The sequence below is a fragment of the Dreissena polymorpha genome, chromosome 7 (assembly GCF_020536995.1).
Source record: "Dreissena polymorpha isolate Duluth1 chromosome 7, UMN_Dpol_1.0, whole genome shotgun sequence".
Classification (NCBI taxonomy): Eukaryota; Metazoa; Mollusca; class Bivalvia; order Myida; family Dreissenidae; genus Dreissena; species Dreissena polymorpha.
Window position 1 is genome coordinate 60,317,380 of NC_068361.1, and position 13,222 is coordinate 60,330,601.

General features: G+C 36.8%; 1 protein-coding gene across 1 annotated transcript in view; it reads right to left on the reverse strand.

Annotated features, from left to right (window-relative positions):
- Positions 1 to 13,222, reverse strand: part of LOC127839751 (uncharacterized) — a 136,693-nt gene that overhangs the window by 68,888 nt on the left and 54,583 nt on the right. The window contains exons 34-39 of the mRNA XM_052368137.1: positions 10,478 to 10,769; positions 8,724 to 8,921; positions 6,501 to 6,620; positions 5,887 to 5,996; positions 4,129 to 4,261; positions 2,786 to 2,862 (exon numbers count right to left, since the gene is read on the reverse strand). Of these exons, the coding sequence (XP_052224097.1) occupies positions 2,786 to 2,862; positions 4,129 to 4,261; positions 5,887 to 5,996; positions 6,501 to 6,620; positions 8,724 to 8,921; positions 10,478 to 10,769 (930 nt within the window). The remainder of the gene's footprint in view (positions 1 to 2,785; positions 2,863 to 4,128; positions 4,262 to 5,886; positions 5,997 to 6,500; positions 6,621 to 8,723; positions 8,922 to 10,477; positions 10,770 to 13,222) is intronic.

Sequence of the window (13,222 nt, forward strand, 5' to 3'; positions counted from 1 at the left end):
ACGCCGAGAACTGCTCAATGAAGGAGAGGTATGTTCGATAACTATCCAGTGGTGCTCAATGCAGTCCGCTGATGTCTACGTGAAGGTTGACGACGTCCTCGTTTCCTGCGATGTCGAGATCTGGATCGGCCGAGATGTGGATCGGCTGCGATGAGACCGAGATCTTCTAGAATAACGTCTCCGTGAGTGACGACGTGATCGCTTACGAGAGCCGCGACGATGAGAACTGCTCGACGAAGAAGAGCGTGTCCGATGTCTAATCCTTGATGAAGACGATGTATTCAACGAAGAATAGGAGAATAATTCAATGAAGAAGACCGAGTTCTTCTTCTTGACCGGTGACTGGTGTTATCGGTGGCAGGCCTAACTGATGACTGTTGACCGGTGACCGGAGCGGTGATCAATGACCGGACCGGTGACCGGACCGGACCGTTGACATGACCGTTGACATGACCGGTGACCGGACCGGTGACATGACCGGTGACATGACCGGTGACCGGACCGGTGACATGACCGGTGACCGGACCGGTGACCGGACCGGACCGGTGATCAATGACCGGACCGGTGACCGGACCGGACCGGTGACATGACCGGTGACCGGACCGGTGACATGACCGGTGACCGGACCGGTGACATGACCGGTGACCGGACCGGACCGGTGATCAATGACCGGACCGGTGACCGGACCGGACCGGTGACATGACCGGTGACCGGACCGGACCGGTGACCGGACCGGTGACATGACCGGTGACCGGACCGGTGACATGACCGGTGACCGGACCGGTGATCAATGACCGGACCGGACCGGTGACATGACCGGTGACCGGACCGGCCGGTCAGACGTCGATCAATGGTCCGTGATCAACGTCCCCGGTGACGTACCGGTCATATCATGACCAGTGTTGTCACCGGATAATGACCGTATGGCGGATGCCAAATGGTCCGGCATTGGTCGATGTCCTTGACCAATGCCATCGGGCAAAGACCGGCTGACGGGTGTCGCCATATGGTCTGATGTTGACCGACTGTCTAAGAGACTTAGCATAGTACGGTCGCGATCGTGCCCGATACCCGGTGACTGATACTGCAACTATCATCCATGATCTGCGAAGTCACCGGGTATTTATCCACTCTTGTTTCTGCGACCATCATGTAGTCGAATACATAGGGACCCGACACAGTGTTTGGATTGCCTAAAAAAAAAAAAAAAAAAAAAAAAAAAAAAAAAAAATAAATATATATATATTTATTTTTTTTTTTTTTTTTTTTTTTTTTTTTTTTTTAGGCAATCCAAACACTGTGTCGGGTCCCTATGGTCGAATATATGAAAAACAAGAGCAAAGCATATTCAACCATAAACTGGTCACAGACCAGATTATCATACGGCACATAAAATCATTATTTGACCATAATGAAAATTATAATAATACTGCCGTAGATCATAAATTAAACAAAAGTTTAATTCAAAACAGATGAAAAATAAAATGACGATCAATTAGATTGTCATACGGAACGTTAAAATCATTATTGCACACAATGGCAAATGATAAACAATCTGTCAATAGAAGAACACGCTTTGCACGATCTCGTAACACATTAGAAGAACATGCTTTGCACGTTCTAGCAATGTATTAGAAGAGCACGTTTTGCACGTGGTCGTTCGCGCCTGAAAACACCCAGCATGGTAGAAATAAACCATTGTTCGATAAAAACAAGCATGGCTTACCTTTTACAAATGAAACAAAATCCATTAAATCCACACAAATTAATCCGAATGAGAAATAAAAAGATAAATAACACAATTTATCTATTCAAAACCCCAATCAACCAAGTGAAAAACAATATTTTAATTCAGAGCCGTAAAAGACACGTATACACCTGGTTGATCCGGAAAGAATATTGAGGGTTGGTTACCGATTTTTGGCTAGGTTGCATTGCACTATGTTTAACCTGGCCTGTATTACGGTATTGAGGTGGCGGATTCCCAGTTAAAATTCCGGATGAGTTATTTCCCCTTGGAAAGTATAAGCATACGATAACAGGTCAGTATTTATGACATTAAAATGAGTTTTAACCTTTAAACCAAATGTGATTCTTACAACTTTATATTTTGTGTTACCCACAAAAAATCAAATTGTTAATGAATCTATAATAACTAACAAGGTTTGCCTGAACTAGTTTTATGGTGCCAATTTTGGAAAAAGTCTTAAACATATGTTTACAACATTAGCTTAAGCTAATTATTTTCATATTACAATGAAGTTTGAAAAAAAAGCATTTTGAAACTAAATGCAATAACATAAATCATTGAAATAAATTACTTAAGTGAGTTATATTTTAAATTGACTTTTTTTAGAAATTGGGGCAAGGTATGTAGACTCAATTTTTGACAGGCAAGTATCAACAGGTCAATTTAAACATAATGAATGGCTTTGATTACAGAAGCTTGATGTGTGGCATGTTACTACTTCTAGTTGCAGTCTTCCTTTGCCTCAATGAAAAGTGTTTCAACTTGTAAAGAACAATCAATTTATTTGTTATTTGTTAAATGGGAATTAATTTTATGAATAACATTTTTTAGAGTTCCTTTTCTTTTCAAACAAACAATAAACATGAAACAATCAATAAGTATCCACCTTCATTGCATTTGCATTGATGCTGAATGAAGACATAGCAAAAAGTATTAAACATGTCAGATAAAATACATGTACATAAATTTGGGTATTTTTTTTTTTAGTTTGAATCAAATTAGTTGTTTTTAAGTGTTTGTTATATTTTCCAATACCTGGTACTTAAAGTAAAGACAGCGGAGCTTTTTACATGCCAAAAGTTCCATGGGAAAACCATGAGGAGTGTCTTCATCTGAAAAAGAAAAGAGATATTTTAAATAAGCATTATCAAAGGTTTGGTATAAGAGAAATTGATAACATGCCTGAAGTTGGCCACTGAAATGTTTAAGTATTATCATAAGATATACAGTTGCGTAGTCTCATCAGGTGCTTCCCTGTCCTTATGAAGTCACAAAATGTTGAATGGTCTCATTAGCCCTTTCAGCGCGGGAACCGAATTTTGAAGGCCTTTGCAAACAGTTTGGATCAAGATGAGACGCCACAAAACGTGGCGTCTCATCAGGATCCAAACTGTTTGCTATTCTGATAGTATTCTTTGAAAAAAATCCAAGAAAATGCTAATTTTAGAAATTCTGCAGACGACATTTTAGCAGACGACAAATTTCCCAGCATGCAAAGGGTTAACTGACAGAAAAGCTCCTAACCAGACTAACTGTTGATGTGCAGGTTGGTCTACAGCTATGCTGATTACAAATGGTATACAACCAATTTTGTCATGACGCTGGTCATTAGTATTGCCATGACTTTGTTTTCCTAACTTAGTGTTTATAAAGTGTATTTTTTTACTTTAAGACAACTCTCACATACAATGCAGATGCAGTTGTTTATATCAGGCGTTTTTAATAATTGATAAGCAATGTTAATTTCAGTGTAAGTATTTATGTTATTTCATGCAGTATTTGAACAATGACCTCGAACTTTGTCATACGTCAAATGAACCATAAATTGTCTTGTAATGGAAACGTTGTTTATATTGAAATCCTTCAAAATTATGGGGTAAAAGCTGAACTATCAAAGTACAGAACCAGAGTGAGTAATCAAGTGACAAACATGATGGTGACCTCCATGACGGGACTGATATTTTTTGCCATTTTACTTTTAATTTTAAATGACACTCGCTTTCCAGCCATGTCAGTAAGAAAGTGATCATTGTTTATTTAGTATTAAAAAATTTCTTTATATCTAAACTTTACTCGCTATCCTGCTATGAAAGTTTGCAGTTAGGTATGTCCAGATATAGAGGAATATAAAAACAAAATAAGCGCGAATCAATTTCGTACAGATATGGCTAGAAATTGAGGTGCATTTAAAAATAAATGAAAGTGATAAAGGGTTTAAAACAGAGAAAAATATCTGTCTCGGTATCAATGCCTCAATCTTGTTGGCATGTGATTCTACCCTCTGAACACCAAAGAACAGCATGTATGAATCTTAAACAGTACCCATTTGTCAAAACGTAGAGCTAAAGTAAATACGTTAAATATGTGGTTGTATTCACCTGGATGATCATTCCCTTTGTATCCAAACCTTGGAAAGAGGTTAAAGACAGCAGCGTCAAGTCTGCCAAGCTCCTTGGCTTCCAACATGCTATTCTGATTCTCATCAAACATCTTGAACAATCGTGTCTCGTTCTGTAAGGTAAACTAGAGCAATCACAACTAAAACAATTTAATCTGTTGTTGTTGTTGTGTGTGTTTTTCTTAAAATTAAAGCTGTCATAACTTTTACAAATTTAGCCAGCTCCCTGGTTTAATGCATGTGCGTAAAGTGTCGTCCCAAATTAGCCTTAATAGTCTAAACTGAGACTCATGGGCGACTCTTTCTGATTTAACAGGATTTTTGCTACAAAAAGAATTCTTTTAAACAAAAAATACAAGAAAATGGGAAAGTCAAGTCCATGATTGGCCCCTGCAGACTGCACGGGCTAACCTGGGTGACACACAACGCACATAATTAAAGCCCAGTTTTTCCAAAACAAGACCCAATCGATCTGGCTCTGTAAGATAAATCTTGAGCTATCACTTTAGCATGTTTCTGTTAGATAAGCCATGCCTGTTCATATAACTAATCTATTTGAGGCAATAATGAAATAAGAAAATCATAGGCATAAACAATAAAAAAAAAGAGCTCCTCTGTCGGAGACATATGCCCCCCAAACAGAACTAGTGACCCCAATTTCAATATGGGTCATCTACTGTTCAAGGCAAATGCACATGTGAAGTATCAAGCCAATCGTTCAAATCATTGACGAGTTATTGGAAATAGTTTTCACACTTATTGTGACATTGACCTTGACCTTTGATCTAGTGACCCCAATTCTAAATAGGGGTCATCTACTGTCCTAGGCCAATGCACATGGGAAGTATCAAGCCAATTGGTATATTCGTTGATGAGTTATTGATCAAAAACTATTTTCCCACTTATTGTAATAGTGACCTTGACCTTTGACCCCAATTTCAATAGTGGTCATCTACTGTCAAAGGCCAATGAATATGAAAAGTATCAAGCCAATCGGTCATTTTGTTGATGAGTTGATCAAAAACAATATTTAAACTTACTTTGACAGTGACCTTGACCTTTGACCAAGTAACCCCTATTTCAATAGGGGTCATCTAGTGTCCAAGGCAAATCCACATGAAAAGTATCAAGCCAATCGGTCAATTTGTTGATGAGTTATTGATCAGAAATGCTTTTCTCACTTATTGTGACAGCGACCTTGACCTTTGACCTAGTGACCCCAATTTCAGTAGAGATCATCTACTGTCCAAGGCCAATGCATGTGTGAAGTATCAAGCCAATTGGTCAATTCATTGTAAAGATATTGATCTGAAAAGAACTGGTCTACAGACAGACAGACCGACCAACAGCTAGCAAAAAAATATACCCCCTCTTCTATGAAGGGGGGCATAATAAAATAATAACTCAATAAATATTAAAATCAATTATTGCGTTAAGAAGAATAAATCTATATTTGCCCTAAGAATAAATGAAGCAACAAAAACAATATGTCCCAAACACTGTTGAAAACCAGTGGAGATAAATGATAATAAAATACTGGTGAAGTATCATTGGGTATAATAAAATACTGGTGAAGTATCATTGGGTATAATAAAATACTGGTGAAGTGTCATTGGGTATAATAAAATGTTCCATTCCATGAGGATTCATTCAAAGTTTACAATTTTACTACAAATAAAGAACATAATTGCTTTACACATCTAAACTTGTACTTACTGATATGTATATAAGCACCTACCTGGTCATTAGCAACTAACCATCGACCAAACTTCCTTCGGATCGTATGTTTGAAATTGGACAGTGTGATATGATCCTTGCCTTCACCCAGTTGCATCCATTGGACACCAGCTGAATAAAAAGCAGAATCAGATTTCAGTAAGAAAGGTCTTTAATTTAATTTGATTTTCTATGGGACTACAAACACGTAAAAATGTGTAACTGAGCCAAAATTGTTTAAACAAAACTCTCAACTACGTATTTTACTAGCAATATTCTTGGAAAACTTGGCATAATGCATAACTGTAAAGTGTGGTCTCAGATTAGCTCGTTCAGTGCACACAGGCTAACTTAGGACAACACTTTCCATTTAATGGAATATTTTATTTAAAGAAGGTCTCTTCTTGATAAAAAAAACAGTTAAGTTGGAAAATTTTGTCCCTGATTAGCTTTCTTCTTTTATGGAATTTTTCATTTCAAGATGGTCTCTTCTAAATAAAAATCCAGTTTAGGTCAAAAGTGTTGTCCCTGATTAGCCTATGCTGCACATGCTTATCTGGAATGATACTTTTTGCACACACATTAAGCCCAGTTTTTCCCGAAATGACGCTCATATACACAATGCTGTTGACTTACACAGGATGAGATCCTCAAGTTCAGAGAGTTGTTTGAAGCTCTCCGGAAGCCTGGTCAGACAGTTGCCTTGGAAATGTAGCTGACGCAGATTCTTCAAGTTACCAATATCCTCTGGAAGTTCTGAACAGAATGGACGAGAAACACAGATGAGTATGATAAAACAATAAACAGATCAAATTGTTTTAACATTAATATTAATAGAATCTTTGGTGACAGGGGTGTGTAAGGAATTATCTCAGCAATGCAACAACGAAGCAGATTTGACCATAAATATTAAGACAGTTGGACCTGCTACTTTACAGATTTTAGTGGTCCCTACACAAATTGGTGGCCACAATTCAGCAAACCATCGTAAGTGTTGAATGTCAAATGTTCCACTAAATGTTTGAGAAATGTCTTGTTTTTAGCCAAACTTCAAGTTTCTATTAACTTATTATTAATATTCAAAGAATCTAAAAATAGGGTTTGACCTTGATAACTAAGCCAGCGACAGGGCTTTACGCTCAACATCTTGGCTTGATATGATCGTCATTCGAGCCAAATTACATCTGATACAATGTATTATCATGTCATACATCATCTTGATATGAAAATCATTTGCACCAATTTATTTTGAAATCCCATCATCTGTGACAAAGTTATGAGAAGGACACAAACATGTATTTCCGCTATATACATACAAGGAATATGCAAATAATTTAGATGTCAATTATGACCATGACCTTAAAGCGAGCGATAGGATCTTTGCATGTGACGTATTGTCTTGAAACGATGTGGAAGCTTTCGTTAGATTTCCCCCATTGACACCAAGAACTGGTTTTAGTCCCAGACAACAGACTCAGCAGTGTTTTAATTAAGCCCTAGGCTTTCTATGCAATGGATCTTAAATTAAAAGATTTAAACTAAACTAAATATTTGTGCCAATTAACATGATTGTTTGACTAAACCCGTAAATTTTGAGTGTCCATTGACCTTTATGTGAGTGAAATGGTTGTTTCACAGGACATATTGTCTTGATTTGATGATCATATACGCCAATAAATTTCTAAATTGCAATATGCACGACAAAGTAATGAGCCGGAAAATGACATGTCTCACACAAACATACTCACCAACGAATATCTGTAACACTGTATGCAATTCACTTTAACCCCACAACGTATTAATGTATTGAGTTTTATGACACTTATAAGGAATCAATGTAAGTAACAATGACCTTGACCCCTGGTATAATTACTTGGAAGCTGGCGGATACAAACAACTTATATTGTGTGTCTATTTTATGTGTTGTACACTGTAAATATTTTATCTTTGAATAAATTATTGTTTGAACATTTATTTTGACTTGTGTCATATCTGAAAAGGGATGGACTCACACAAGCTGTGTAAAGACTCTGGACACTAAGGACTAAACATGGCAGGTCACATGACTGAAGAAAAATAATGACAAAAAATAATGACCAAGAATAATGACCAAGAAATGATGTAATTTACCAAACCTCATAACAATAAGACAAAATGGCGCCTTATTTAGAAAAGCAATGAAAAATATAAAGTATTCAAATGGATGGCTGACTTCGAGATTAAAGTTCTGGTGATGTTTAGATCATATAGACTTAGTTGTGAAAGTTTTTCAATTGTTTTATATAGTTGCATAATATCATGAGAATGAACAACTTAAAAGGCAGTCCATTAAAAAGGTAAGTGCTTCTGTCACACCTGGGGTGTATCAATATTAGACATATTAACATTAATAAGTGTAAAATTGCCCCTTATTTTGACAAACTTAATACTAGAGCTACCAAACAATGCATATGGGGTCATTTTAATATAGGGAATACTTATGTAAAGTTGGAATGAAATCCCTCAAGCCATTCCAGAGAAGATATATAAAGCCTACAAAATAATTTCACCTTACTCGGAAGCCCACACAGTTACAAGAAGAAAAGCTGGCCTTTTCTGTGAAATTTGAGCTTAATACTGATCCATTCCTGAAGTTCACTCAACTCTTTCAGTGCTGGAACAGAATTTTGAAGGCATATGCAAACAGTTTGGATCCAGATGAGACGCCACAGAACGTGGCATCTCATCAGGGTTCAAACTGTTTGCTATTCTGATAGTATTCTTTGAAAAAAAATCGAAGCAATGCTAATTTTAGAAATTCAGCAGACAACATTTTAGCAGATGACAAATTTCCCAGCATGCAAAGGATTAACTACATACCAGTAAAAAAGCAGTTGTTAAGAAAAAGTTTCTGCAGTGAAGGAATCTTGGTGATGACCACTGGGAAGTCCACCAGGCAGTTATTTCCAGCATCGAGAATGAGCAGATTCTTAAGTTCTGCAAGTTCGTCTGGGAAAGACGAGATATTATTCTCGAAAATGCTTAGACTTGACAGCTTCTTGCAGCGGCTGATTGATCCTGAAAAAGTGAAAAAAAAATGTGAAAGTATGAAAATCTAAAAATGTGATCACTTTTTGTTCTAGATTTTTGTCGTCAGTCATACATCATCAGCATTAACCTTGTAAATATAATATGGGCAAAATGTATTGCCCAGTCTAACGAAACTAGGTTCTAACATTGTCCAAATAGTGTCATGGCCAAGATTGAAACTTGGTCATGTGATATCAAACAATACGTAAGGTCAAAAGGTCACATTAAAAAACAAGATATGTGTTTGTCAGAAACACTATGTCCCCTTCTGCGCCGCTTTGAAGCTATATATTTGACCTTTGACCTTGAAGGATGACCTTGACCTTTCACAACTCAAAATGTGCAGCTCCATGAGATACACATGCATGCCAAATATGAAGTTGTTATCTTCAATATTGCAAAAGTTATGGCAAAATGTTAAAGTTTGAGCAAACAAACACACAAACCGACCAACCAACAGACAGGGCAAAAACAAAATGTCCCCCACTATAGTGGTTGGGGAACATAAAAAAGCTTGTGAATACGCTGAATTATCGAAAAGACAAGTAGATCAAGGATGAGGAAGATACAGCGTGCAGCTTTAATGGAGCTTTGCTACTTTCTCCAGATAGTATTTCTGGAGTCTCATTATTCCTATATTTAACTCTTTCAGTGCTGGAACCGAATTTTGTAGGCCTTTGCAAACAGTTTAGATCCAGATGAGACGCCACAGAACATGGTGTCTCATCATGATCCAAACTGTTTGCTATTCTGATAGTGGTCTTTGACAAAAATTGAAGAAAATGATGATTTTAGAAATTCAGCAGACACCAATTTAGCAGACGACAAATATCCCAGCATGCAAAGGGTTAAAAGCTTTTGGATAAATAGAACACATCAAAATTCATAGATCGTATTTAAGTGAAGTCCTGCATTCTGCTGAATGGGTCAATTTCATTAAATGAAAGACTGGCGGATAATGACAAGAATTTTTCTTCAGATGTCGCTGAGTTGCATTATTCCTATTTTCAATACTGGCACCAGAAAATGTGTTTGAATATCTGTAGAAGCTGAAGACATATGGGTTTGCTGAATGCAATTGTTATGTGATTTTGTTTAGTAAATTAAGAGGCATATTTCTGATAAATTGCCCTCACACAATGACGCTGAACATATGTGTAAATCTTTTCCTGCTAAGAAGCAAAGTCAAAATGGCTGTATGCAACCAGCATAAAACCAGAACAGCCTGCAGGTTACTCACAGTCTGTTCAGATGCTATGCTGTTTGCTGCTCATTGGTATCATAGGGTTGGGCATGAAGCTTTTAAAACTTGAATCTAGTAGTTTTCATTAAATTCATTTTCTTAGGGACTACACAAATGTAAAAGAGCGTATGTTAGAGGTAAAGGGTTTAGTTTCCTGTAGATACCAGACCAGTAATAGAAATGGATATATTTTACATGCAAGCCCTGTCCAGAGCCATTTACTCACAAAGAAGAACAGGTGAGTAGAAAAACTTGAACTGTCCAATGAATACTCAATTTAAAAAAGAAAAAGAAAACAAACCAGGAAGATTTTCAATGAAGTTGTGGCCGATGCTGAATGTCGTAAGATTGGGAAGGTTGGCAAAAAACTCCTCCGGAATTGATGTTAAATCATTGAACGACATGTCTATGAATGACAAGAAGACAGAGTTGATCCCAGTCAATTGCGTTGGAAACTCAGTGGCACTTTCCTTCATTTTCAGTGCATTTGAATGACTCGAGCACAGGTAGAGCTCAAGACTTCGGTTGAACTTGCTGTTCACCTTAATGAGTCCCGTACACTCAAAATGGTCTCGAAGTAAATCTTGGGAATCCTGAAAGCAAACAAACATACAGATAGGGGAGGCAACTATGTAGATCGGTAAGGCAACAATGTGCGCAGGGGTGGTAACTATGTTGAAAGGGGAGAAAATTATGTTAATATGGCAACTAAGTTGAAAGGGGAGGAAATTATGTTAATAGGGGATACAACTATGTAGATTGAGGATACAACTATGTAGCTATGGGATGCAACTATGTAGATAGGGGATACAACTATGTAGATAGGGGATGCAACTATGTAGATAGGGGATACAACTATGTAGATAGGAGATACAACTATGTAGATAATGGATGCAACTATAGAGATAGGGGATATAACTGTGTGTATAGGGGATACAAATATGTTGATATTAGATACACCTATGTAGATAGGGGATACAACTGTGTCGATAGGAGATACAACTGTGTTGATAGGGGATTAAACTATGTAGATTATAAGATAAAGGGTAGAACTATGTAGATAGGAGATACAACTGTGTTGATAGGGGCTTAAACTATGTAGAGAGGGGATGCAACTATGTAGATAGGGGTGGAACTATGTAGATAGGAGTAGAACTATGTAGATAGGGATACAACTATGTAGATAGGTCTAGAACTTTGTAGATAGGGGATGCAACTATGTAGATAGGAGATACAACTGTGTTGATAGGGGATTAAACTTTGTACCGTATTTTTCGGGGTATAAGTCGCAACTTTTTTACAGGCAAAAGTAACATGCCTCGTATGCCCCGGAGCGTCTTATGTATGTCCAAAATCGATTTTTCAAAAAGTCAGAATGTCAAATTTTTAAGTCAGAATTGCATAAATCCGCGAGTTTGATAACCATTGCCGGTAATTTGTTTCGCTGATTTTGTAACACAATTTTATTTTACACATAGTCGGTTACACACTACTAACAATAATATTGGGGTACTATACAGTACCGTAACGTAAATAAAACAACACAACAAAAAAAGTAGTCGTCTGCTAAATTTATTTTACGAGCTTACCTTACGATTTTTACAACAATTTGAAACAAAAAATAACAAAGTACAACAAACAAACACAATATCAATGAGAAGCAGAGTATACAACAATAAGTATACAATCAGATACGGCACAATAAAAATTCACATCATTTATACACCATGGTCGTTGACATCGGAGAATTCGTCAGGGATATCCCCAGTGTGCATTACAAGCGTTTATTGGTATGCCTGCGATACCACATGTCTGCAAACCTGAGATCTCAAATACCCTTTAACCATCTGCGATAGATGAACGAACATAATCTCTCCATGGGAGATGATGTCCCCAGTGTGGATTAAAAGCATTTATTGGTAAGCCTGGTACACCACACGTCTGCACACTTGTATTAAGATTATCACGATAAAAATATTAGCACTTCTCATAACAGGCCTTGTTTTAATATTTATCATAAAAATGCTTGTGTTACCAATTTGAGAATGCCGGTATACTTTATGCTACAAAAGTTTTGCAAACAATACACATTAAAACAAACAAACATCCCTATACTTTTTTAATAAAATGGTACATTTATTTTTTATGAAACAGCAAATGCTGCATTAATAGCCTAAATGCAGTTTATTACACAATAATTGTTTTTTATTTTGTTTTGTTGTATTATCAAATGCGCTTATTTAAATTCGTATTTCCAATTTTATTGCTAACGCCACGTTTACGCTAGTCACATCTATAGCTCATGTACTTTTCTTTGTTCTGTTAGAAAGGCGCGAAAATAAGCGTGGGTGTATACACTGTTGAAGAAAAACTGTGTAGCGAAGAGAATGCTGTATCTTTGATGTTACGCTCATTTAGGTAGTTTATTATTGAAACAGAAAATGTTCTGTGCACTGATTTACAGGAAAATCTGGCCAAGACTACATTTAATTTTGGTAAATGTGAAAACATATCAGCAGTTTTTACACTGCGATGTTTTGACAAAACAGATACAAGTGTGCGAATGCAACAGCTTGCGGATAGGGTCAAATATTACCGGTAATACATTGTTCTGAATGACGTTTTTGTTTAAATTAATACGTTCAAATTAATTTAATGGATAAAAATATGTAAATACAACGAGCATGTGAGAGAACAAATACCAGCATCGCTTTTAAGATGAATTTTCTATCTGAAATAAAACACGAAAGAGGATTAAACATTTAATGGATAAACCTGTGTGACTGCATTTTTGGGAATATTTAATGATGATTTATGTGCGTCATTTACGCCGGAGCGTCTAATGTATGGACAAAAATAAAATAATGTAAAAAAAATGGGGATGCGTCTTACATTCCGGTGCGACATATAACCCGAAAAATACTGTAGGTAGGAGATACAACTGTGTTGATAGGAAATACAACTATGTAGATAGGGGTAGAACTATGTAGATAGGGGATGCAACTATGTAAAAAAAATATATGCAAGTATCAAAGGTTTTTACCAA